The sequence below is a fragment of the Mus musculus genome, chromosome 2 (genome assembly GCF_000001635.26).
Source record: "Mus musculus strain C57BL/6J chromosome 2, GRCm38.p6 C57BL/6J".
In the NCBI taxonomy this organism is placed as follows: domain Eukaryota; kingdom Metazoa; phylum Chordata; class Mammalia; order Rodentia; family Muridae; genus Mus; species Mus musculus.
Window position 1 is genome coordinate 153937312 of NC_000068.7, and position 26541 is coordinate 153963852.

The window sequence follows — 26541 nt, forward strand, 5'->3', positions numbered from 1 at the left end:
TATACAAAATCGTAGCCTGTGTGTGGAGGTGGGTAGTGTCACAGTCGGCTGTCAGCACAAAATCAGAGGTCCGAGGGCTCACTAGTGTCGTGTAGAAAGTCTTGGATTCAATCCACAGCATCACACAGACCAAGTATGGTGGTGACTGGCTGCAATCCCAGCGAGGTGAATGCAGGATGCTTAGGTTATCCTCTGCTACATGGTGAACTTGAGGCTCCATGGTTGGATTAAAAAATGTGACAGAGCAGGTACCATGCACGGAATGCAGATGTTGGTGAGGCTGACGAGAGCTGGCTGGTGTGTGGCACTCACTGGATGGTTCTCTCAGCTTTGCTGTACACGTGAATTCTTTCCCCTCATGATGAAACCCTTGAGTGGAGGGGTCTTCTGTAGCTCTAAAACATTCTACCTGTGAGCTGACCCACACGAGAGCAGTTAGAGCCATAGCTACCTCCCAGAGTCTCCGCTGTGAAGCGGGTATTACCCCCATTCGTCCTATAGAGACAGAATAGACTTGGAGAGAACAGGGTCACAGAGCAAAACTCAGTCCTGTGAGGTGGAGCAGGTCCAATCTACCCACCAGGGCACCTAGAATGGGAAATATCTGCCTTGAGGCGGGATTAGAAGCCAGATGTGCTCACCTGAAGGCCTGGGATCTCCAGGAACATAGCCAGGTCAGGGCGATAAAGCCCAGCTCATGTGACACCATCCGGAGCTGAACACACTTCTTGGAATTAGCCACAAACCACAAACTCTTGTGGTTTTGGGGCTCAGTGCTCAAGTTGTAGAGAAAATCTGAATTCCGGTCTTATAATTCTAGTCAGTCATAATTACCTGGCCCTTCCCAGTCCGGGTCCCCACTCAGACTGTGGCCACTTTATAAAGCTGATCTGTGACCAGACTCAGCCCACAGCAGAGGCCTGGGCAACAGACCTCTGAGGATTCACTTGCACACCCCCTCAAGGGTAAGGAGGAGTCCCATCCCTGTCACAGGCCCAGGCTGGTAGGGGAGGCTGAGAAATGAGAAACCCCACCCTGCAGGCTGTAGGGGAGCTCTGCCAGGAGTCAGGACCTCAGATAGCAATAGGCCCAAATCAGGACACACATATGTATGAAAAAGCTGTGCCCAGCTTTCCCAGGGGTGTGGGCCTTCCGGGATTTTTATTACCTCCGCGATGCTTTTCAGTTACTTGCTAGTGCTAGAAACACCTCTGATGATTCCCATTTAAAAAACAACAAAACAAAAACAACGCAGAGTTCTTTAGGCATGAGATCAGGATGAGATGAAGAAGACAGAACAATCATGGGCATATTATTTTTAATAGTCTAGTATAAATGAGTATTTCCCAGGCTCCTGGGATGAGATGGGCAGATGTAGCTCAGAAGTGTTGTGAAACTTGAAGAGTGGCAGGGACAAGCTAAAGAGAGTGTCTAAGTGTCAGGAGTCAATGTTAGCCATGGAAGGCTGTGGTGTGCTGATGCTCTGAGGCAGATGAACGAGGAGCCTGGGAAGATGGAGTGGGTGAAGGATGACAGGCAGGGAGGCTGCCAGTGTTCCCGGCAAGCCAACCAGATGAGCCCAAATCAGGTGTCACCGCATTTCTGCATGCCCTCCCTCACTTCCTGAGGTTCTGAGGCGACTGTCCTAAAGCAAGAACAACTTGCATGGCTTAGATATCTCACTTTTGTGGTTACGAGTTAAAGGTCTTTTGTCTAAGGACCAGAAACTTGATAAACTGGGACCCAGAGCCATGTTCTTAAGCATACGGTGTGGATCCCACTGCTCTAAGGGAGGAAAGAGTATTTGTTGGCTGACTGGAAGTATAGAAGAGTACCTTGATGGCTGTGTTGGTGAGTGGAAGAATGGATGGATGGATGGATAGATGGATGGATGGATGGATGGATGGATGGATGGATAGGTGGATGGATGGATAGATGGATGGATGGATGAATGGATGGATGGATGGATAGATGGATAGATGGATGGATTAATGCATGGTGGAGGGATTAATGAATTGGTGGGTGGATTAATGGATTGATGGATGGATGAATTAGTGGACAAATGGATTGTAGTGGTTCTCAACCTGTGGGTTACAACCCCTTTGGCAAACCTCTATTTCCAATAATATTTACATTATTACAGCTATGGTGTAGCAATACAAATTATTTTATGGTTGGGAGTCACCACAACCTGAGGAACAATATTAAAGGGTCACAGCAGTAGGAAGGTTGAGAACCACTAGGCTAAATGAATGGGTAGATGTATGATTGGATAGTTTAGATGCTTGCATAACAGATAGAAAAATGCATGGGTGGAGGGGAAGGTAGATGTATAGATGGAAGTATGGGTAAATAGATGGGAGAGTGGGTAGGTGTATGGATTGATGTGTGGATGGCTGGGTAGGAGAAGAATGAGTGAATGAGAGGTGGGGGGGATGAGTAGGTGGACAGGCATTGGAGGGAGAGCTACAAAGAGCTGCTAGCTGCCAGTGTGCTTCTCGTGTTGGAATTCCCATCTCTCCCTCCACAGCTCAATCGGTAAATTCCATCTTGGCTAATAGATTTCTATACTCTGGAATAATTTGCTCAATGGGTATTTTTGTCACTAGATTTTTTTTTTTGGAAAAATTTTAAAGTAGTAGCAGTGATTCTGGACTATGCCCTACTGTGTGACTCTTGTCAGTTTCCTGTCTCTGGGTCTTGGAATTCTAATATGACTTCTAGGTTGAGGGTGCTTATCTCTGCTTGCTGGCCAGAGCTGGATGGATGAAGGAAAAGGATGACAGGTGGATGAAGGAAGGAAGGATGGATGGGTGGATGGATGGACAGATGGATGTGTGAGTGGATGGGTGGATGGGTGGATGGATGGATGTGTGTGAGTGGATGGATGGATGGATGGACAGATGTGTGAGTGGATGGATGGATGGATGGACAGATGGATGTGTGAATGGATGGGTAGGAGGATGGATAGGAGAACCAATGGATGTGTGAGTGGATGGATGGATGGACAGATATGTGAGTGGATGGATGGATGGATGGATGTACGGATGTGTGAGTGGATGGATGGATGGATGGATGGATGGATGGATGTGTGAGTGGATGGGTAGGAGGTTGGATAGGAGAACCAATGGATGTGTGAGTGGATGGATGGATGGATGGATGGATGTGTGAGTGGATGGATGGATGGATAGATGTGTGAGTGGATGGATGGACAGATGGATGTGTGAATGGATGGATGGATGGATGTGTGAGTGGATGGATGGATGGACAGATATGTGAGTGGATGGATGGATGGACAGATATGTGAGTGGATGGATGGATGGATGGATGGATGTGTGAGTGGATGGGTAGGAGGATGGATAGGAGAACCAATGGATGTGTGAGTGGATAGGATAGACAGATGGCTGGATAGATAGGTGGATTGGTGAGTGGGTGGACAGATGCATAAGTGGGTAGGTGGAAGGGCAGATATATGAACCGGCGAGTGAATAAAAAGATGGATGGATGGATGGGAGGATAGTCAGAGTGGTGACACATACTGTCTCAGCAGGAAAGCAACATCAGTATGTGGACTGCGTGGTGTGTGGCTGCTCTGTCAGTGGCAGCTGTGTGTGGTATCCGCCAAGACACAACCACAGTCCTCAGGGTTACAAAAGATGTGCTGGGCAATGGTGAGTCCAGCCCCATTGGGGGTCATGGGTGGCATGGGAAGGGATGGGAGGTGAACCAACTCCCCAGTGCCTGAGAACCCTCCCCATGCTAGCAGACCCCATAGTTAGTGGCTGGGGGACCTCTCCCCTTGGGCTGTAGCTTATCTTTTTTCTCAGATACCACCTCCTAGGTACTAGCTCATTCTCTTGAGACAGTAGACAGCAGAGATTAAGAACTTGGGCCCCGGGACAGAATTCCTGAGATTCAAACCCTACTTATTCAACCCAAGTCTCAGTTTCCTCATCTGGAAAGTGGGCTGAGCCATCTGGAAAGGACTGGTGTCAGGAAAGCTGAGTGGGATGACTTGTGGAGACCCACATGGTTCCTGAGGTGCAGAAGTTCAGGTACAGGCACCTTTGGACCATAAGTCTTTACTCTGTACCCTGAGAAACGAGGACCTGCTGTGGCCCCCATTCCTTCCCAGGGCTCCAGTGAGGATGCTGCAAGATGACTTCCTATCTACTGATCTGAGAGCTTTATGTGTCTTCATTTCATCAAATGGAGGCTGTTCCTGCCCTGGCTGTTCCCCAGGAATTTATGATTTATGAGAAAGTAGACTTTATCAAGCCATGAAGTGAGGGCTACTTAAAAGGGAGAGAGAGAAAGGAAGCCCACCAAGGGTTGGAATCCAGCTTCAAGGATGAGAGTAGCACCCAGGACATGAGCTCCCTGGGTGTTGCTCTGTCTTCTTGATCTATTGCTGCTTTTCCCCAGGGGAGTGAGGTAGCAGGATGAGGCCCCACAGGTAGGGTGACACTCTCATGTGGTGCCTGGGGACTGGGAAGGGTAGTCTCCTGGCTGACGCCTGTGCCTCTCCACAGCCATCTCAGGCACAATTCAGAAGAGTGACGCCTTCCGCTCCGCCCTGAGGGAGGTGCCCGTGGGTAAAGCCCGTGGTGATGGTGGAGGGCCCTTCTTGGGTGGACTGCTTGGTGGAAGTGAAGGGAGCAGTGGTGGGGGAGGAGGTCTCTTGGGGGGCCTGCTTGGTGGGAGTGGAGGAGGTGGCGGTGACCTGTTGGGTGGAGGCCTATTGGGTGGCAGTAGCAGTGGTGGTGGGGGGCTACTAGGTGGTGGTAGCCATGGTGGGGGTCTGTTGGGTGGCAGTGGGGGACTGCTGGGTGGTGGTAGCCATGGTGGGGGTCTGTTGGGTGGCAGTGGGGGGCTTCTGGGTGGTGGAAGCCATGGTGGAGGACTGTTGGGTGGTGGTAGCCATGGTGGGGGTCTGTTGGATGATGATGATAGCCATAGTGGAGGGTTGTTGGGTGGTGGTGGTAGCCATGGTGGGGGTCTGTTGGGTGGCAGTGGTGGACTGTTGGGTGGTGGCAGCCATGGTGGTGGTCTGTTGGGAGGCAGTGGTGGACTGCTGGGTGGTGGTAGCCATGGTGGGGGACTGCTGGGCGGCAGTGGTGGCCTTTTGGGTGGTGGCAGCCATGGTGGGGGACTGCTGGGCGGCAGTGGTGGCCTTTTGGGTGGTGGCAGGCACCGCTATGATGACTACAGACGAGCTGAATTCCCCCGAGGTGTCGGTGGTGTCCCGTACAACGACTTCCATGTCCGAGAGCCTCCCCCCAAATACACCAATGGCAGACAGCTTGGTGGCAATTACAAATATGGTCACATTAAGGCGAACGACAATAGAGCTCAGCTGGGGGGCAAGTACCGCTATGGGGAGATCCTGGACTCCGATGGGAGCCTCAGGGACCTACGGCATGAAGACTACCGTCCTCCAGACAGTGCCTACCACCGCGGCTCTGGGCGGTACAGATCCGCCGCAGACTCATCCTCGGTGGGCAGGCTCTACCGGCGCGAACTGAGGCCTGGAGAGATCCCAGCTGGTGTGGCCACTGGGGCCCTGGGCCCCGGAGGTCTGCTGGGCACAGGGGGCATGCTGGCAAATGAAGGCATTCTGGCAGGCCAAGGGGGCTTGCTTGGTGGAGGTGGTCTTCTTGGAGATGGAGGACTTCTTGGAGGAGGAGGTGTGCTCGGTGTGCTGGGTGAAGGAGGCATCCTAAGCACCGTACAAGGCATCACTGGGTAAGGAACTGAGCTCCACTTACTGACAGGTGAGCCACAAACAGGCAACCATGCCCTGAGGCCGAGGAGAGGTTAGGACTGAACATCTTGACAGGCTGACGTTATTACAGTTTGTAGTGTTCACATGAACGATGCCAGAAGCCTAGACCCAGCACTGCCTCTTATATGACACTAGGACATTCTTTTCATCTCTCTGTCTTTCAGTTTACAGGAATGTAGGATGATCAGCGTAACTCAGCTTGTGAAGAAAAAAAACAGTCAAGGATTTAAAACTATGTGACATATACAGCATATGCCATATACTATACTATATGCTCGCTAGCTATAGCATATGCTATAGTCTCATAATGAGACGCATTAGAATAATTAATTATAATTATGTATTATAATTCCAGCCATGCCCAGGTTCCCTGCCATTGTCATTTAACTCGACAAATATATTGTGCTCTTATGATGTAAGGGACACTTAGTCTGGAGACACACACCTCAGCTCCCAGGGAACTTGCTGGTTGGTGGGGTGTGTGGGATTGGCAAAAGAAGCTGGACCTAGTCTAAGGGTTCATAAGCACTGGCAGAAGCTTCTAGTGACTAAGAATGCACAGAATGAGATTCAGGGCAGGTGGCTTTCACACAAGAGCACCCTGGCTGAAGTTTGAGGATTGTGCCGGAAGCATCCAGCAGGGGGCAGTGTCTTCACAAAAGATTCAGAGGAAATGAAGGGTTTAGAACTGCAAACAGATGCCCCCGTGGGTGGGAGATTTGGCCTTGTGTTTTCTGCCTTGAACTTTTCTATGTTTTGCCCATGGACCTCAAGTATCTCTGTGATAGGAGGACAGAGTGTGGGGAGCAGAGGAGACGGAGTGAGGGAGGGTGTTCTGTGGCAGCGGATGGCAGCAGTCGCCAGCTCATCTCTCTTGACTGCATGCAGGTTGCGCATCGTGGAACTTACCCTTCCCCGGGTGTCCGTGAGACTCCTGCCCGGTGTGGGTGTCTACCTGAGCTTGTACACCCGTGTGGCCATCAACGGAAGGAGGTACATGCCCTAGGTCCAGGAGAAGTCCCTGACAGAAGAGCTTGGGCAAGCTACCTCATCTCATCACCTGTGGTTGCTGCATCCATCATGGTGGGAGGAGAGGGAGACCAAGTGTCTGAATTCCAAGTCAGCCTGTGATGGTCTCTACAGCAGGAAAGGCAGCCCAGGGTGGTATTCAGGGTCTGGGAGTCTGGAGGTAGAGAGTACCTAAGTCTCCTAATGCCACCAAGTCTTTTTGAGTTCACTAGCAAGGCCACTTTCCTCCTGGTTGGCCGTGGCTATGGGGAGAGTGCCTTCCTAGTCACCCAGTGTGGGGACCTTAGAGAGTGGGGCTCATTTCTTCGGGGTGGGGTGGAGTCACGTCTACAAAATCAGAATGGTCACCTTACAAACAAGAGTTTGTAGCAAGCCCTGTTCCTAGCCTTTAAAATTCTCACTGGCTGAGGATGAGGGAGATTTGTCCCGATGTCTTGAGGCAGGGGGATAGTACTTGGTTTGGGGCTCTGAGACTTGATGTCAGGAAGAATCAGTGCTCAGACCTGAGGTGACAAGTGCCTGACAGGCCTGTGCAAGACTGAGACGTGGTGAGAGTGGCTGATGGTCTCATGGGTCACCTGGTCTCCTCCAGCCTCATCGGCTTCCTGGATATTGCAGTGGAGGTAAACATCACGGCCAAAGTTCGGCTGACCATGGACCGCACAGGCTACCCACGGTTGGTCATTGAGCGCTGTGACACCCTCCTGGGAGGTATCAAAGTCAAGCTGCTTCGAGGGTGAGTGTGAGGTGGAGAGGGACAGGGCACTGTAGTCACCCCTCCTGGGAAATAACATGGTCCCACACAGAGACCCCACATACTGAGAGACTGCCACCTACTTGATAATTCAAGGGCTGAGCCTTTGAACCCAGGATGTGGGCACCCATCCATAGCTTGGAGAGACCTGTCCAGATTCAAATCTCAGTTCCAATGCTCCTTGTTGTGTGACCCTGAACAACTCTGAGCCCTAGATTCTGCATCTGGGAAATGGGATAACTTCTGTTTTCAGTAACCAAGATCATGAGCTTAAGGCAGTTGGCATAGAATCTGGCATGTTGTCAAAGTTTATGAAAATGTATCCCAGAGTGCTTATATGACCATGAGTGTCCCAACCCATAGAGAAGTTTCTTGTCTGGTTATATAGTCATTATACCCCTGATTGTGTGTGTGTGTGTGTGTGTGTGTGTGTGTGTGTGTGTGTGTGATTTTTCTGTCTTTTCTACACAGTGACTGAGCCCCTATCCTCTGTCCAGAGAGTTTTCAGCCATCCCTATATTGGCCAGCACGTTGTCCCCAGGACATGGAGATCTTGGATGAGGGCACATTAATGACAGCTCAGAGCACAGTGTCCATCTGTTCACTCCCTCAGTCTTTGGGGTCTCTAGTCAATGTTTTCTCTCCCGTCTTACTAATCCTTTTGCCCCATCACCCCAGCCCACATCTGTGCAAACAGAATTCCACCTCCCCATCCCCCCCGCCCCCTGCCTCATGTAGCTTCTGTCCTTGTGCTTCAGGATAGATAGGAATAGAGAAAACAAGGCTCCAAGGTCAAACACAGATCCTCCCAGATTTTTGCAATCACTTCGTTCAGAGTGTCGAATGATGAAGGTGGCTGGCCATGGCTGCTCACTGTGGCTCTCCTTCTGTTTCCTCTAGTTACGACATGCAGACTCCAGTGTGGCTCCACAGCCCCACCCCTTCATGCACACAGACACCTGTCCTGGAGCCTGAAGCACTTGGCTCTTTCCCTTCATTCAGCTGGGAGACGTTTCTGTACCCAAACACTCAGTGCCCTTGTCTAACTCCTTAGAGTTGCGAGTTATTCCCAGATGAGCTGTCATTCATTTGCCCACGCTGTTTCACCCATCTGTTTTGGTAATAATCTATAGCTGTCTATAGATGCCATTTTACAGGAGGCTTGATGGATCTCCCCACTTCCCATAAGGACATATACATAGATCAGAGGCACACCGTCTCTAACACACCAGTACACGTGCAGCTGTGTGTGGCACTCTCAGGCACATCCCCAGGGACCTCAGGAGAACCAGGACAGGAGCAGCCCCCTTAAGATGGAGCCACTTACAAAGGGGACCAAGGTGCACAGCAAGCCTTGGGGGAGGTGTCCAAAATTCTGTTTTTTTCCGGAATGTTGCTCCTCGGCTTGGCAGAGAAGTGGGAGTTGGTTCTTCGTGGGGGAGGGGTCCAGGTACAGTGTAAGGGGTGAATAGGAGTGGTGTTAAGAACTGAACCCATCAGGGAGACTTTGTGTCTGTCTGTCTGTCTGTCTGTCTACCTGTGCATCATCTGTGTGCATGACCTGTCTTTGGCTTTCGTCAGCTGGGTCCAGGTGAGCACTGGTGACCCACTCTGGTCAGGTTTCTGGTCTCCTTCCTGCTCTATCAAATAGCTCCCACCACCCAAATTTTCAGCCCTACTTACCTGACCTTGAGTGTGATCCCAATGGGCACATTTTCTTAGCTAGATTTCTCCTATTGCATCCGTACATGTTTTTTGATCCCATGGAATGTTCTAAACGCCATACTGTGAGCTTAGATATAGTCGTATATTCATTTGTACCCAGGGAAAATGACAAGCCAATAGCCCTGCAGAAGACAAAAGGAATTAGAGGGAAGGTCTGGGTAGCTAGGAATCCGGGATGTCCCAGCCTTTCTGGTACGACAGAGGCCTGATATCTGTGGTTTGTGGAAAAAAGGAAGGAAGGAAGGAAGGAAGGAAGGAAGGAAGGAAGGAAGGAAGGAAGAGAAAGAAAGAGAGAGGAAAGTAGGGAGGAAAGGAAGGAAGAAATGGAAAGGAAAGAAGGGGAAGAGAAATTAAAGAGAGAATAGAAGGGACAGTGGAAGAGACCAAGGAAAGGGGAAGGGAAGGAAGAAGGGAGCGAGGGAGGGAAGGAAGTTTGCCGTTGGCCTATGTAGACAGGCCTGAAGGAGAGCCCTCTGTCTGGTGCCACTGTCCAAGGCTCAGGGGCTCTCAATACTCAGAGCTGGAACCAGGCACTGGTGTGGCTGGACAGCCCAGAACCCTCCATGCCTGTGAGTCTCTTCACCTTGCCCCTCCCTCTGTAGGCTTCTCCCCAACCTGGTGGACAACTTAGTGAACCGAGTGCTGGCCAATGTACTCCCTGACCTGGTAAGGATACCTGAGAGGGGTTTGTGTCTCCAGGGTCACACGGGGGACCCAGTGGGCTGGAAAGGGCCAGGGCTGCCATGCTCATGCTGGCTGGGACCATTGAGTGACAAGACAGGAGACCCAACCTGAGCACCCACAGCTTTGGACCCCAAGCTGGGGTGCTTTTCCTTTTGTGTAACAGTTCTAAATTTGTTTCCCATCTTAAATGGGAATCAGGAGAGATCCGTTCTCTGGGGCTGTGGTGAGGACATGGCTCACAGGGAAGAGTCAAGCCAGCCATCCCGCTTGATGTTTCTGCCATGTTGCTCCCCAGCGTCCACACCTCCTGAGCTCTCTGGTGTCTCTTTCCGCAGCTCTGCCCCATTGTGGATGTGGTATTGGGTCTTGTCAATGACCAGCTGGGTCTCGTGGACTGTAAGTGCTCCTTCTTTGCTGTGGTTGCCAATGTTTACCGATGACTGCTTGACCTAGCCACAGGGACACTGCAGCAGCTGAGAGGAGGGTCCAGGGTGGTGGGCAGACCACGCAAGTCCCAGAAATTCTACAATAGTCAGGCCTCCCACATTGGCTGTTGCCACGCCCCCTTAGGGCCTGGGAGGCGTGGCCTAGACAACAGTCAAAATTCTGGGTGGAAGCCTGGCTCTGCCCTGGCAGCTATGGAAGCAGAAAGTGTCTTCATTCTTTAAAAGAAGGCGGTGCAGAGCCTTACTAGACCCTCAGGACCAGGCTGCAGTGCAACCACCTGTCCTGGATTTCTGAGATGGCTCCTGAAAACAAGGCAGCCCGTAGCATCTTCTTTTGCATGACAGCACCCACAATGCTTCAGCCTTTAACCCCCGCAGCCATACAGCGCAGCCCTATTTGCTAGGGAGCCCATGTTTCTGGGACACCAGGCACCTTGAGGATGACTTACCAAGATGAGGAAAGAAAAGTGAAGAAGATAATGTGTTTATTACAAGCAGTCATGGAAGTGTAGGTCCAACTGAGGGCACACTGTACAGCCTTAAATGTCCCCTTGTACACTGTGCTTCACAGCTTACAAAGTTCATCTCCATTGGGACTTCACTCCCAACTCTGCCACAGAATCTAAAAGGCGATATTAAACACACTTTCCAAAGGCGGAAGTGAGCTCCAGAGAGGTGCAGAGACTTGTCTGTGGTCACACAGCAAGGAAGAGTCAGAGATGGGGTTGGAACAAAACTGGCTCCTCCTTGAAGCATAAGCTGAATGGCGTCTTGGTCCACGCACCATTCCCAGCCACATCCATAGGTATGGGGCACATAGGTATGTTTTGTAGGAAAGGGGCTGTAACGTGACCCTCTTCTTTGCCCACAGCTTTGGTGCCTCTGGGAATACTTGGGAGTGTGCAATACACTTTCTCCAGCCTTCCACTGGTGACTGGGGAATTCCTTGAGTTGGACCTTAATGTAAGTGATTGACCGGAAACCTCTCTAAAGTTGAGTGCATGCTCGTGCGCACACACACACGCACACACACACACACACACACACACACACACACACACACACACACACACACACGAGGTATTTACACATACTGGGAACAACATCTGATCAAGACCCATCATGGATTAGAGACCTTCTAGGACAGAGCTGGGAAGCATGCTCACACAGTATTCTGTGCTTACTGTGAGCCAAGCACGTCCCAAGCGAGGGCTTCTTACTGATGAGCGCAGTGTGCTCTCAGAACTGCAAGACTTGCTTTTCTGTCACAGAGAGGTGGTTCCATTTTCAAGATCACACAGCTAGTGATTGTATGCTTGGGCTCTGAACCCAGGCATCCTGCTAGTGTCTGCAGTTGCTGCTGGGGCTTGGATCTGCTGGAGAAGCACTGGACCTTAGAGTGCTAGTACAAAGTTAACAATCAGCTCTTAATGGTTTTCAAAAGTCTGGTTGGCAATGTTTGCTGCTTTCCATAGTATGAACACTCACACAGTGGCCAGTGCCAACCTGGGAAATAGGATTTCACTGAGAAGTTGGGAGATTGGGTCTTGTGAACTGGGGTGAGCAGGTCCTCTGGCATCCCATGGATCTGACACCCACTGTGAGTGGGCACCTGTGCCAGCAGGCCATCCCAGGGTCATGTGGGCATGATGCTCCCCTGAGCCTTTAGCACAGAGATGCAGGTCCATGCCCATGTTGCAGGGTTGTACAGAGACATACTTCCTGGCCTGAGCCCACTCCTGAATGAGAAGCAGGGAATAGAACAAAGCCTCTGCTTTGAGGGAATTTCTGATCTATTGCAGGAGAAGCCATGACAATTCTTTAAGCAAACGGGCAGTTACAGACCCAGCGCCATGACAGAACCCAAAACAGGGACTGGGATGCACTCGCAAAGCCAATGAGGGCTTCTAAGAGGAGGCAGCCCCTGAACTGTCAATGTGTGCACGCACGGGCACCTGCACTGTCCACAGCCTTTCTGATTAGAATGCAACAACTACTGAGTGGGGATGGTAGGGGTGCTAAGGAGGTGAGAGGGGACCTGGCTCGGTGCTGGCCTTGGTGGCTGAGGTGCAGAAAGAAGGTGAGGGTAGAGTAGCTAACCTCTGAGTCCAGAGAGGGGGAGCATTGCACAGGGCATCATCTCTGGAGATGGGTGTACCAATGTGGACTGTGGAGGTTCAGGGGTATGGACACATCAACTCACTGTGATGGGCTGAGACATTGGATCTGTGCCACAGTGCAGGTATGCATGCATGTGGGTGTGTGCCTGCCCGTGTGTAGTTGTAACTGATCACAAAGCAGGAGCTGCCATGACCCCCTTCCCTTTCAAGCAGAAGAAGATCTGTCCATAAGAGTAGCTCAAAATCATGTGTGCTGCCAGGAAGCACTGTCTAGACACCTCCTTTCAACCTCCAGACTCACTTTCTTCCCTCCCCTTTCTTATTCTCCTCAGACTCTAGTTGGGGAGGCAGGAGGTGACCTCATTGACTACCCCCTGGGGCGGCCAGCTATATTGCCCAGGCCACAGATGCCAGAACTACCCCCCATGGGCGACAACACCAACTCCCAGCTGGCCATCTCAGCCAATTTCCTGAGCTCGGTGCTGACCATGCTGCAGAAGCAAGGTGCAATGGACATTGACATCACTGATGGCATGGTGAGTCAACCTAGCAGGGTACTGAGTGGCTGGCCTGGCTCCTTCCTAGCCTATGCTTTAGAGGAAGGACTGAGGATGGTCCTGCCTTTTATTCTGTACTCTAGTTAACTGTTTTAATGGTGATCTACTCACACATTCACTCATCTACCCTTCCATCCATCCATCCATCCATCCATCCATCCATCCATCCATCCATCCATCCATCATCTGTCTATCAGAGCCTCTAACGTGCCTCATAGGCATGACAGTAAGCTGCTTCTGGTCCCAGGAGGAGGCAGTTGCCCTCTGTTTTGTGTGATTTATTTCAGTCCTTTATTAAAGGAATAGCATATTCACATGCGAGCACCTTAACATTAACATTTAGAACTCTTTAAGTTGGTCAACATGCATACACAAATAATCAAAAGAGGCATGAAAACAAAACACTAGCCTCCTGGAGAAGCCACTCTCTCTGCCCTTTAACAGATTTCCGATCTTCAAAACAGCTGCAGTGCAGTGCAGTCATGCTTATTCATGCTTCACCCAGTTTACCAAATCCTATTTTGCCACATGCAAATCATATCTATCTATTCAGATACCGTCCTTCTGACTTGCCCAACCTCTCATCCACCCACTGTTCATCCACTCCTTCATTCACCATTTATCCATGCACTTTCCATCCATCCCTCCATCCCTCCATCTCTCCATCCATCCATCCATCCATCCACCCATCCATTCATCTATTACCCAAACACCCATTCATTATTTCTCAGCCTATCTACCCATCCATTCATCCACCCACCCACCCACTTATTCATCTATTATCCACCCAGGCACCTATCCATTATCTCTCAGTCTATCTATCTATCTATACACTTATCCATTATCCATCTATCAATCTACCCATCCTCCTCCAATACTCTGGGACAGTTTGAGGATTTGAGATGTGGCAGTATGAACCATACATTTCACAGCTTCTCATAAACATGAGCTATTTAAAACAAAACAACACAACAGCAACAACAACAACAACAAAAACAACAACAACATCACTACCCAAAACATGGGAATCTGTAATTCTTCCAAGAAAAAAGTGTCCACTTAGGTTCAGGGCAGCTAGCATTCTTGCAGAGTTATAACATGTGACCAGGGCCCTGCCTTGATAGTGCAACCATGCAGGAGGCAATGACTTTGCTTGATCTGCTGCATTGGTTCCATGGTCTCTCTCTCTCTCTCTCTCTCTCTCTCTCTCTCTCTCTCTCTCTCTCTTTCTCCCCCATCCCTCCCTCCCTCCTTCCCTCCCCTCCTCTTCTTCTCCTCCACAATCCTCTATTTCTGACAAGTGGTACTGCCTTTCATTCTTGAGGTTTTAGGAAGTGGGTAGACATGAAGGAGAAATGAAGGGACTTACTGCAGAGACCAAGCAGATGCTAGGCTGTGCACATGGACTTGCCCGGGATTTCCTGAATTTTATAAAGAATTCCCAGAGAGGAAAGATTTGGGCTTGCCTTGACTACATCAGGCCATATGTGTAGATAGACAGCCTAAGTGGTTGGTCCCATCCACTTAGCCACACAACTGCAATGTGGTCTACACAATGGCCACTCTGGAGTGTATTCTTGGGAGTGTTGGGCTTTCCAAGGGATATGTCTGTTTTAGTGTGCACTGGAATCTAAGTGTGGTGTCTCAGCACCTGTTTGTCCCCATCATCTCAGGACTCACATGACCTTGTCTTTGCCCCACAGTTTGAAGATCTCCCTCCACTTACCACTTCCACACTGGGGGCCTTGATTCCCAAGGTATGTAAGCAATCCCAATGGTGTCCCTGTCTCTAGCTTCTTTTCTGTCCGGAGGGGAATGTCTCCATGTCACTGGAATATATAATTGGTGCTCTGCAGTTTTAAGTGGTGCCCCTTTGGTTAAGTGAAAACAAGAGTCATGGCTGGAGGCCTTTGCAGACAATAATGACACTGGGAATGGCTTTGCCTCTTCATTTGGGCAGGTTTCTCACCTGGCTCCCTGGGGCTCAGGATGGGTGTGGATACCAGATTCTGGTGAGGGGACATAAGAGGGTCAAGGATGACATACCCTGAACCCTGGTGTGATGGGCCTGCCTGCACAGTCTTGCCTTGGCCTGGCTACTCCTGGGCTGGGTGACTATGCAGTGATGGAGTTTCAGCTCAGGTTCTTGCATATGTCAGACAAGTGCTCTCCCCTCTGTGTGACTTTGGACATAGTCTTAGCATTTCTGAGTTTATTTTTCTCAGTTGTAGAAAAAGACTCGTCCAGGTTGTCCAGAGGGTCAGCCAGGGCTGGGCACACACAAACACAGGGCAGTTCTGGAGGAGTTGTCAGGTATTTAGAGAAAGGCATGACTCAGCATATTACAGCTACCAATGACCTCACCTTTCTAAGTCTTTGTTTATCTCATCTGGAAATGAAGGCCCAGAGTGGGCGTTTGCAGATGTTAACAGCTATTCTTGCTGATATCTACAAATTCCCTTTCAAGTGGCCCTGTAAAGGCAGAACGAAGGCCTCTCTATTCCCAATTCTAGTTGTGGGCATCAAAGAACTTCATGGGTAGGAGAGGCCACATGGGGCGGAGGATACTCGTTTAAAGCCCTCTGTATCATTACCCATCTCTTTCCATCTGACACATTAGTTCAGGAGACAGAATGGAAACAAAACTCAGCAAGTGATCATTACTGCCCTCGTGTGGTTGGCGTTTGAATAGCAGAAGCAGTGTTCTGAGTTCTAAGCCTCTGCAGTTCCATCATGGACCTCTGATACAGGATCACTTCTTGTGCACCCTGCCCCTGATATCTCATGAGACTGCCCCAGAATCCCCTCTTTCATTGGGAGACAGATCCTGTTCTCAGCTGGGCAACAGACACAGAGAGATCACACAGAAGTCAGAGCCCGTATACAAGAACACAGGGCTTTAAATGGCTCAAGATGGTCTCAGGAGTTAAAGCTAGACAAGGTGGCAAGTGACATGAGCCATAGAGAGCAGCTTGACCAAAGCTCAGGTGGCCTCCTGGGGCACTGCTGCTCTGGGGACACAGTTCCAGCTGCCTTGGGGCCTCTGAAGGAGGCATTACTAAGTCTCAGAGACATTGCCTCTTTTGGTTGGGTTTTTGGACCCCAAGTTTCTCTGGGAAAACATCCTGAAAATCTCTATGAATAACCAGTTGGCCAAATGTCTGATTAGTTGGTGTTCATGACCTTTTTGTTCATGGACCAAGAGTTCGTACAGAAGACTATCAGCCCTCTTGTGTCTTCTTAGGCATAATCGCCCTCATCCGAGCCATGAGCAAAATCTGCTTGAGAAGCAGTTGCTTCCCATGCCCTCTGAAAGTGTCCAAGGGCTTGTGCAGTGTCCAGGGCCTGCTTTCCATATTTAGAATTTTATATGGAATTGACTGGGTATTTAGTAACCGTGAAAAACCTGTCTTTTAAAGAGCTGTCCCTTCAGCATGTTAGCTTTGGGGAGATGCTCTGCCCCCCCCCCCGCCAGGTTCCTGTACTGGGGTCCCCAAGGGAACCCAGCCAGTCCCTACTGGTGAACTCTGTACTTGAAGATGATTTGGGGGCTACCTTCACATCCCAGGAAGAGTGTAAAGGGCCCTGCGCCCTCTGCTGGTCGTGGACAGTAAGCTGTAAAACAGTTGTCCCTGAGGCTCCACCCATCTTGTCACGTGTAGTTTGTGTGGCGGTCCCATGTGAGGAGATCAGAGAGAGCAGCCTCTTGCCCTACTCATCAGCTGGTCCGTTCCTTTGCCTGGACATCCCATGAGGAACCTTCCCACACTCTGCCCACTCTGTGTTTGGAGGTTGGCTGACAAAAGTCTACTCTTGATAACTCTGCCCACCCAGTCTGGTTCCGCCTACAGGTGTTCCAGCAATACCCGGAATCCCGCCCACTCACCATCAGGATCCAGGTGCCCAACCCTCCAACTGTGACACTGCAGAAAGACAAGGCGCTGGTGAAGGTGTTCGCCACCTCTGAAGTTGTGGTCTCCCAGCCCAACGATGTAGAGACCACTATCTGCCTCATCGATGTGGTATGTGTCTGATGGAGGAGCCCCCTCGCTCCCGAGCTATGTCTAAAGACAGAGACATAAGGTCTCCCAGGCTCCCTGCCTTCTTCTTATCCCCACAACCCCATCAGTGGTTGAGCCATCCAGCTTAGGCAACAGGGAAGCTGGCTTATACCGAGCCTTTATCACTTTGGCTGTGTGACTTTGGGTTAGTGGCTCCCTGTCTCTGGGCCTATTTTTTTTTTTTTTCTCTCCTTGAGGAGTGTCAGCTGGGCATTAGTAAGCTTCTTGGAGCAGCTTTGGGAATATCACAAAAGTCTTGAGTGTACCTGTCAGTGTTCAAACAGACCACATAGGCAATATTCACCGAATGCTGCTATGTGTTATACCTTCCTGCAGTAACAAAACCAGGGTCATCAGCACACCCACCCAATCATACAAGCACCAGCTCACAGACCCATCACCTCATTCACCATGAGCTCACACACTCACCCACTCATACACTCACACACTCATACGCTCACACTCATATACTCACAAAATCACACACTCATACACTCACACACTCATACACACACACCTATATATTCATACACTCACACTCATACATTCACACACTCACCCACTCATACACTCACACACTCACACTCATATACTCACAAAATCACACACTCATACACTCACACACTCATATACACACAGCCATATACTCATACACTCACACTCATACATTCACACACTCATACACTCACACACCCATACACTCACACTCATATACTCACAAAATCACACACTCATACACTCACACTCACACCCATACACTCATACACACACTCACACACCCATACACTCATACACTCACACATTCATACACTCACACACTCATATACTCACACACTCATATACACACTCACACACCCATACACTCATACACTCACACTCACACATTCATACACTCATACACTCACATACTCATATACTCACACACTTATACACTCACACCTATCAGCTCACATAGCCATCAGTTCACAATCTCATACACTTGCGCACCCATCACCTACCTCATACACCCATCAGCTCACACACTCACCTCCTCTTTGCACTGGAAACAATAAAGGTTCTCCCTCCCAGCTCTCCTGAGGTCTGATAAATTCTTGTGAGCCCCATCACTTTGCCGTACTATAGATGACTTCCCAAGGAGTCTTTTAAAATGAAAACAAACCTTCTTCCCTGCTTCCCAAAACCCTCAGAAGGAAGCCAACCTTCTAAAAATGCCCCCCAAAGTTCTGCAAGGTCTTCTCTTGGTCACGTTTCAGCTCCCGATGCTCTTCAGAAAAGTCAAGCGTGGTCTGACCACAGGGCCTTTGCTCAGGCTGTTTCTTGATGTCTGCATGGCTCACTCACTTGCTTACTGTAGGTTTCTGTTCAAATACCACCTTCTCAAAGACTCCTCCACATCTGAAACACAGCTCCTATCTTCTTTGATCACTCATCTAAAATGCAGCCTTCCCATTCTGCGTCTTCCTGGCTTGTAGCCTTATCTGATATTACAAAATACTTTTGTGGGCTTGTTGCTGGGTAGAGATTGATCCCATTTATTGTCAGATCCCCAGAGTCCAGCACAGGCCCAGCACAGGCCCAGCACATAGTAGGTAGCAAGTAAGCATTTTTCAAAGGAATATATGCTAAGGGCCACTCCCCCCTCTGAGCAAGGCTTTTAGCAGACAGTCAGGATTCTGATCTCATCTGCTATATCTTCACAGTGCCTGCAGCTCCAGGACCAGTGAGCTACATCTAGGCAGGACGGGTGCTCTTGGCTGAAGCAGGACAAGCCACTGTGGTCAGGGTGAGGGTGGGGATGGAGGGTAGGGGTGTCATCTTTCTGGGCATCATCAGATGTGAGTTGGGGATAGGAGTGTATGCCAGGCCTACCATAGTGAGTTTCCATCAGCAGTTCAGGTATGTGAGCCAGCTAAGGGCCCTGACATAGTGACCCACCACGGAGACTGTAGTCCTGGCTTCCTGAGCCTACAGCCCTGCCTGGTCTGGCCCAGATCTCGGCAAGTTTCAAGTCTGCAAGTTTCATCCCCAAGGGACCTTGGGGAATTTTGTCAACACCCACAGTGCTGGTCTTGGGCATGTCTCTGAGAAATGTTCACTCAGCCCCTACAGAGACTTGTGTGAAAAGAGCAGAGGGTGTCGGCTGACTCCTGTGTGCACGCCATAGGTTTGGGGTGCTCTTCGCAGTCTTATGATTTCAAGGGGCCTCTTGACAAAGTGACTTACCATTTGGGTGAATGGGGCACCAGTGGCCACTGTACACTGTGAGCACTCAGTTGGCAGCAGGAGGTGAGAGAACTCTGAGGTGGAATGATCTGGGCCAGACCAGACAGGGCTGTAGGCTCAGGAAGCCAGGACTACAGTCTCAGTGGTGGGTCACTATGTCACGGTCCTTAGCTGGCTCATATCACATACCTGAAGTGCTGTTGGAAACTCACTATGGTAGGCATGGCATACACTACCATTCCCAATTCACATCTGATGATGCCAAGCAAGAATGACATCCCTACCTCCACCCCCACCCTGACCATGCTTCAGCCGGGAGCACCACCTTCCAGCTTAGGAGTAGCTCACTGGACCTGGATATGCAGGCACTGTGAGGACACAGCAGTAATGTAATGCTTATGACATTAATGGCACCTATTCTCCCCCACCTCCAGGACACAGACCTCTTGGCTTCATTTTCTGTGGAAGGAGATAAGCTCATGATCGACGCCAAGCTGGATAAGTAAGAGGCTCTGTGGTGGTGGGTTTCTGCTCCTCAGAGATGTCTTCTGTACCGAGACAGCCGGTGTTGGTTCATGCAGGGCCACCAGGCAGGTTATTACCTGCATACTGAAAGAACCTGCAGCCTCAGCCTGGGGTCAGGGGATGCTATGAGGATTAAGGGAGATATAGGTAGTCAGTGTCCACACAGAGCGCCGGCTACGGATCACACCCAGAAGTTCCGACTGTGGCATAGGGATCCTTCGTTTAGTTCTGGCAGACATCCTCTCTACAGGAGGGGAAACTGAGGCACAGAGGGGCGAGGTTCCTAAGATCTCACAGCCAGTCTGTGGTAAAGCTGGAATTTCAGACTTACATCTATCAACATGGTGTCCGAAACGTTGTTAGTGCTCAGTACAGGAACATGAACTGCTCTAATCGGTTCTGCCAGGAGACTCTTCCCAGGCATGCTGGAGGAGGGGCTTCTGACAGTTGAGTTCTGGGACAGTATTGATTCTAATGGGCCACATTCTTCCTCTGCAGGACCAGCCTCAACCTCAGAACCTCAAACGTGGGCAACTTTGATGTAAGTATTAGGATTTAAGCATCAGAAAAGACCTTTTGAGAGGTCCGTGCCCTCTGGGCCCAGTCGGGCTCCGCAAGGTTGGGATTTGCAGGGGCTTGTTGATGCTGGTGTTGCCCTTTCTCACGGACGGAGGAGACCGAGGCTGCAGAGCATGCGCGAAAAGGGGGTAGGATGCGAATGCACAGCGCCTGCTCAGAGGCAATGGCACTGCTCGCCTTAGCAGATGCCTTGGGACCTCATCCAAGTCCTCGAGGAGGCACAAGGGCAACCGGGTGCCAGAGGCCCATCTCTCATATTAAAGTTGGGGGGTCAGGGCCCACTCGTGCTGAGTCTCCACTTTCTCCTACCAAAAAGGAACTAGAGATATGGACTCATTTCTCTTCTAAATAGCTGACCCTAGTGTGCTGCCTTTTAAGAGTTCACAAACCTGAGATGCTTAGAGTCAAAGACTGATACCCAGCCCCGTTTCTTTTGTTTACTCTTGGGTCCCCCACCTCCTCAATAATTACTGGTTTGGGGCAGACTCAGGTGCTATTTGGGCACTTGCCGAGAAAGGCAGGTCCATTAATCTTGTCACTTATCTTTGAGCTTCGCCAGCCCCAAGCCTTGCAGCAGTGAAATTGATGTCCCCAGCTCAATTTTAGGCAGAGAACCTGTCCCCAGCTTCGCAGCACCCTGGGTAGAGCTCCAGCTAGAGCAGATGGAGAGGTTCCAGATGGGGAAGTGTCCCGCATCCCATGATCAAATTGGACTTGCACGGAGTTCCCAGGCACGACATTAGCTGAAGTTCTGGAGCCTTTTCCTCCATGAATAGCTTCTCTCACGTAGTCCTCCCAAACTTCTTGTGACTTAGACAGTTAGTAAATATTCCCCTGTTTCCAAATAACAGTAAACTCGGGGACTTTGCTGACTTACTATAGATGATTTATCATTTATCAGAGCCACGGGGGGAGGGCACCGGGAACTGGGTGCCCACACTCGGCCTGTGTAGAACTCCATGGTAGGTATTTGGGCACACTGTTTGTTCTGATTTTCAGTTCCACCCCATGTAGTAGGGATTGTCTACTCCTCTTTGGAGATGGAGAACCCATAGCCTAGAGAGTTGAGGGCAGCTGTGCAGCTGCCTCAGCATCAAGTGTGGCATCAGCTCCAGGACCCCCAAGATGACCCAAATCTGTGGATGCTCATGGTCTGTGTGTAAATGGTGTAGTGTTTGCATATGGCCTTTCTTTCTGATCTAGATCATGTGACATGTGACTGTGGTTATTACCTGCATAGCTTAGAGAATCATGAAGAGAAGAAAGATGTAAAACTCAGTTAATGAAGATTCACTTTTGCTGTTTCTGTTGTTGTTACAGAGCCCTATATTGTTAGCCCAGGCTGGCCTTGAGCTCATGGCAATCTTCCTGCCTTAGCCTATGTATAATTCTGTTTTCCATATTTATGAAGCACATGGGTTGAATCCCTAGCAGCAGGATTCATGGGGCCAGAGGCCTGATTGTTGTGACTAATAGCTGAAGAACAGGCAGGCCACAGGATCCCCTCCTTATCCCCAAAGTCTTTGCAAGTGCATCCACTGCACAGTTGAGGAAGTTCAAGGTCAGAAAGGTTTAGAGCCTCCCCACAGGTCCCTGGAGGCTGAGTTGAAGTGCTCCTCAGCCTCCTGGGGAGGGGCTAAGCCTTCTTTGCCATCTGCCTCCTAGCAACCTCGATATGGTCCTTTTCTTCTCTGCACCTGAGCAAGTGGATCAAGCGCACTGAGGGGCTGTGACATGGAGCCTTTCAGGTTCTCTCAAGGCAGCATTAGGCCTTCACCTTGGACTCCAGGTCCCTCAGGGTCAGTCAGAGCTGGCTGCAGCCCTGCCTGAACTTTGTTCTTTTTCCTCAGGTGTTCATCTTGGAAATGTTGGTTGAGAAGATCTTTGACCTAGCGTTTATGCCTGCAATGAATGGTAAGATGGGGTGCCCATGCTTCTCTGGGGCATGTGGCTTGGGGACCGAGTGACTACGGGCTTATTGGGAATATTGAATGTGTATTCAATAAGGTAGCATTTCCAAGGACTTCATTTAAAGCAGATTGGTTTAAATCTGTAAAGGCAAATGCTCTACAAGCTTAAAATGACTAAGAACTAATTTTAGATTGTTTCACTGTGTAGTCCAAGTTTTCGATCCTTGTGCTTTATCTGCCTACACACTGGGAGCATAGGTGTCATACCTCTGTGCCCAGTTTAGTATCTTTACCTTTACTTAGCAGGTAACAAAGGCCCACATTTCTGCTGACAGGGTGTCACGTCGCTCCCCTGCTCCCGCACATGCTTTCTGTTTGGCTGATGGTTGTATTTTTCTGATTCCTATCAGGATTGCATGTGTGTAAAATTTCAAAACACAGAATCAGTGTTAGAAGACGCCACCCAGGGATGGGCCTTCTGAACATCCGAACATTTAGCATTTCCTTCTAAACTTTCTCTCCACGTCTGGCCTCTCAAGGTCACCCCTGACTACTTAAGGGTCACAGCAGTCTAGTAGGGAGAGAGGAAAGTTCCAGGACTAGACAGACCAGAGCTGGAGGCTCTTGATCTGGCTTGGTACCCTTGAATCAAGTCCTTTTAGTTTTCCCAGATGTGAGAGATTTAAATGCCTCTCAAAGTAGGTTCCAAACAGTAGCACCTTGAGACAAGGGTTCTGTGGCCAAGAGAGACTGGGAAACAGTGTAGTTACCCCCGTAGGGCAGGCTCTAAGCATCCCAGCTGGTAAGTCCTGCTGGGGTCCAGAGGGCTAACTTCAGTTACTCCCAAACTCTATCCATCCTTTCCTCTACCTTTCTCTTTTCCTTTCTTCTTTCTAGAGCATCGACCAGCTTACCTATTAGCCTCTGACTTTGCTTTTAAAGTTTAATTTAATGATGATGATGATGATGATGATGATAATGTGAGTGCAATGTATGTGCGAAGGTATATGTGCCACAGTGCATGTGTGGAGATCAGAAGTCAGTTGTGTGAAGTTGGCCCTCTCCCTTTTTCTTTGTATGGGTTCTGGGGATTCAACTCACATCTCCAGGCTGGTGCAGCAAGCCGCTTTACCTGCTGAGCCATCCTACCCTCTTCCTTCTTTTTGACTCTGACATTCTCAAATCAGATAAACACCTACAGCAGTCACATATTGGGGGCCCACGTGCACCATTCTGTTTCTTCACTCAGCAAATATTTCTCCTTGTTTCTAGTGCTAGGGGCACAGTCCCCAAGGAATTGACATGGGCACCTGTAACCAGTATAGAAACAGAATGAATGCGTTCTAGTTTCTCTGGTGACAGGAATTAGGAGTGGGGCAGGAGTAGCAGCTGCCCAGAGTTACTGGCTAAGGTCTAGGAAGTCTGTAGATGACAAGATTGGGAATAGCCTCACGGGAGGCTCAGAATCCACAGGAGAGGCTGGGGATGTAGCTCACTTGGTAGAGCTTGCTTCCTGTATGCATGAAGACCTGGGTTCAGTCCCAGTACCATAAACTAGCCATGGTGCTGCATGCTATAGTTTAAGTGTTCAGAGATGGAGGCAGGGAGACCAGAAGTTCACGGTCATCTTCAGCTACATAGCAAGTCTGAGGCCAGCCTGGGCATCTAGACAGGAACTCCAAAGTCAAAGGGCGAGAGGACAAAAAGACAGCTATGGTCTTACAAATGCTGGTTGCTTTTGGCCAGGCTGCCACCTCTTGGTTTCATGGATCACCACTGACCTGACTCTTCCCACCCTCTTTACAGCTATACTGGGTTCTGGAGTCCCCCTGCCCAAAATCCTCAACATTGACTTCAGCAACGCAGACATTGATGTGTTGGAGGTAAGAAGAGATAAAAGCCAGCTTCCCATTTGGCTCTTGCCCTCAACCTTGTCCACAGTGAGAGGAAGGGGTGGTGGATGGTGGGAGGGTGTGGTTTGTAGGACAGTGACTTAAGTTACTCCTTTTCAAAGCACAGAACCCAGGCTGAGGAAACAAGGTACAAAGCTGAAAACTCTTATGCTTGCAGCTCCCATTTTCCAGCTGGGAGAGCTGAGGCTCTAAGCAGTACTAGGGGTGCCAATGAAGTATAGCATAGTTCACTGAATACCTACTTTGTGCCACACATTATAATCTTGCGAGCCAACACTAGCTGTATGGCTATTGTCACCAAAGGGCTGAGACCCAAGAACAGGACTGGCATGGAGTTACTGTTCCTGTCATCATTTCACCATTTGCTAAGCACGTGCCCCGTGTGCCCCATCATGAGTTCAGTCACAGCCCCAGCTTGGGGCCCAGCACAACTTCTAGCTGACATTTGGACCCTCTATAATGGTGGCCCTGTAATGGTGGACAGTTCACACACTAGGAGAAGGACTGAGTGTCAGCGGGGCAGACCACTTACCCAAAGCCACTCTCCTGGAGTGTGCAGAGAAACAACATGCAGTGACCCCAAAAGCTGCTCCTGCAAGGGGCTGTCCCCACCCCAACCCCAAGGTTTCGGGAGCAGGCGAGAATGGATTTCTCCTTCTAGAACAATGACCCAGGACTATTTTCATGTCAAAACACTGACTACTTTATATAAATGACGTCTCTTTATTTTTCCTTCATATCCCAGGAAGGGAACTGTATTGATCTGTAAATTAAGCTATATGATTAGAATTTATCCAGAGCACAAGGAAGCAGCACAGTATTGAACTCAAGTGTAAACACATGTTGGGCTGCATTAGAAGTAAGGTCAGCTCTGAGCCTGGCCTTGCAGCCCCTAGTAATGATTTTTCTCATTTTTTAAAAAATCTGAATCTAGTCATTTATTTTATCTTTTTCTTTTAATGCCATTTTAAATTTACAGAAGTTTTTGAAAAAAAAAAAAAGTAAGGCCAGATCATTTGAGAATGCCATTTTTCTAGCTTCCTTTCATCTTAGCATCCTTACATAACTGGAGCCTACTGACCAAAGCCAAGCAGCAAGCACCAGTCCATGGCTCCATCAGGTCCCCTGCGTGTCCTCTGTCTGGCACAGGGTCTGCTCTGGGATGTCCCACGTTTCACTGTGTTGTCCTGTCTCCTGCTAGTCCTGCCACCTCGTGGAGCCTCACTGTTTCATTGGCTTCACGACTGTGACATTTTCTGTTTGTGGGGAGGGCCTAATCTTAGATGGAGCTGATGTTGCCTTGTGGTAGAGCTGGGGTTGTCTCTGCCAATGTCACCTGCTAGGACACAGTGTATCCACTCGGCTTCTCCTGGTCTGTCTGGTTGTCACTGCCTGCTTCTTGCCAGGCTTGCCCACTGTGAAGCCCTCTGACACTCACATGTACCTTGTACAGAAGCTCACAGATGCCTCCATGGCCCGCCTCCTGTCTCATCCCTCACTCACTTTGGCTCCTCTTAGTAATAGCTACCTCTCTGTGTTTGCCTGCTGCTATTTTATGCATATGTAATTCCTTTTATGCTTACTAATCAGAATTGTTATGTAAGAAAGAGCTGTCTCTCACCTCCCATTACTTCCATGTTACTGAGCCATCTGTTAGAGAAGAGACTTACAAAGGGCATTTTATTCTGGGTTAAAGTCTATGTACTATTTATTTCAGTCATGTGTCCTGGATGTGGGAAGGCTGTAGACAGAGGCATACACCCACTTCTCTGATTTGGTTGAAAAGGGAGATGGGGGATACAGAGAAAATTGTCACACACCTTGCTCAAAGTCCTCTGCAGGGCAAGATAATGGTCCACAAGCCATCTAACCCCATTCATCCATGAGATGGCAGGCAAGTGGCCAGGGCTGCAGCCAGTGCCATCTGCTTGCTCACTCTGTTCTCTGATCTTTCCTGCAGGACCTTCTGGTGCTGAGCACATGAGTGACAAAGGTAGATGACATGAGAAGAAGTCAACCATCTTCAGAGAGGATTGTCCTAGACACCGCCCTGGTCCCAAGTCTCTTCAGCCTTTATCACAGGTCCCTGCCCAACCCTCCCACCCCTTCCCCTTCCTGCCCTTAACCTGGGAAAGGATCCAGCCACTCCCCATTGTCCAACAATGCCATGCTCAGGACAGCCTGGGGACTGAGGTCTTGTGCTTTCAATAAAACATTTCACTTTCCCTGC

At 49.7% G+C, this 26541-nt stretch overlaps 1 protein-coding gene across 2 annotated transcripts; it reads left to right on the forward strand.

Moving 5' to 3' along the window:
• The first annotated feature begins 905 nt into the window (after positions 1 to 905).
• Bpifb4 (BPI fold containing family B, member 4) lies at positions 906 to 26541 on the forward strand. 2 transcript variants are annotated; one of them, XM_006499824.1, is made up of 17 exons: positions 906 to 965; positions 3551 to 3671; positions 4533 to 4595; positions 5232 to 5745; positions 6674 to 6778; positions 7407 to 7550; positions 9896 to 9959; positions 10313 to 10373; positions 11295 to 11386; positions 12876 to 13079; positions 14804 to 14857; positions 16952 to 17122; positions 19819 to 19886; positions 20408 to 20450; positions 22339 to 22402; positions 24205 to 24281; positions 26272 to 26536. In XM_006499824.1, exons 2-17 carry the CDS (start codon positions 3566 to 3568, stop codon positions 26293 to 26295), a joined length of 1854 nt encoding a protein of 617 aa, XP_006499887.1. In that variant the 5' UTR covers positions 906 to 965; positions 3551 to 3565; the 3' UTR covers positions 26296 to 26536. The 2 variants fall into 2 exon arrangements, with proteins under 2 accessions (XP_006499887.1, NP_001030047.2); NM_001034875.3 differs by lacking the exon at positions 906 to 965 and having other exon boundaries at positions 26272 to 26541.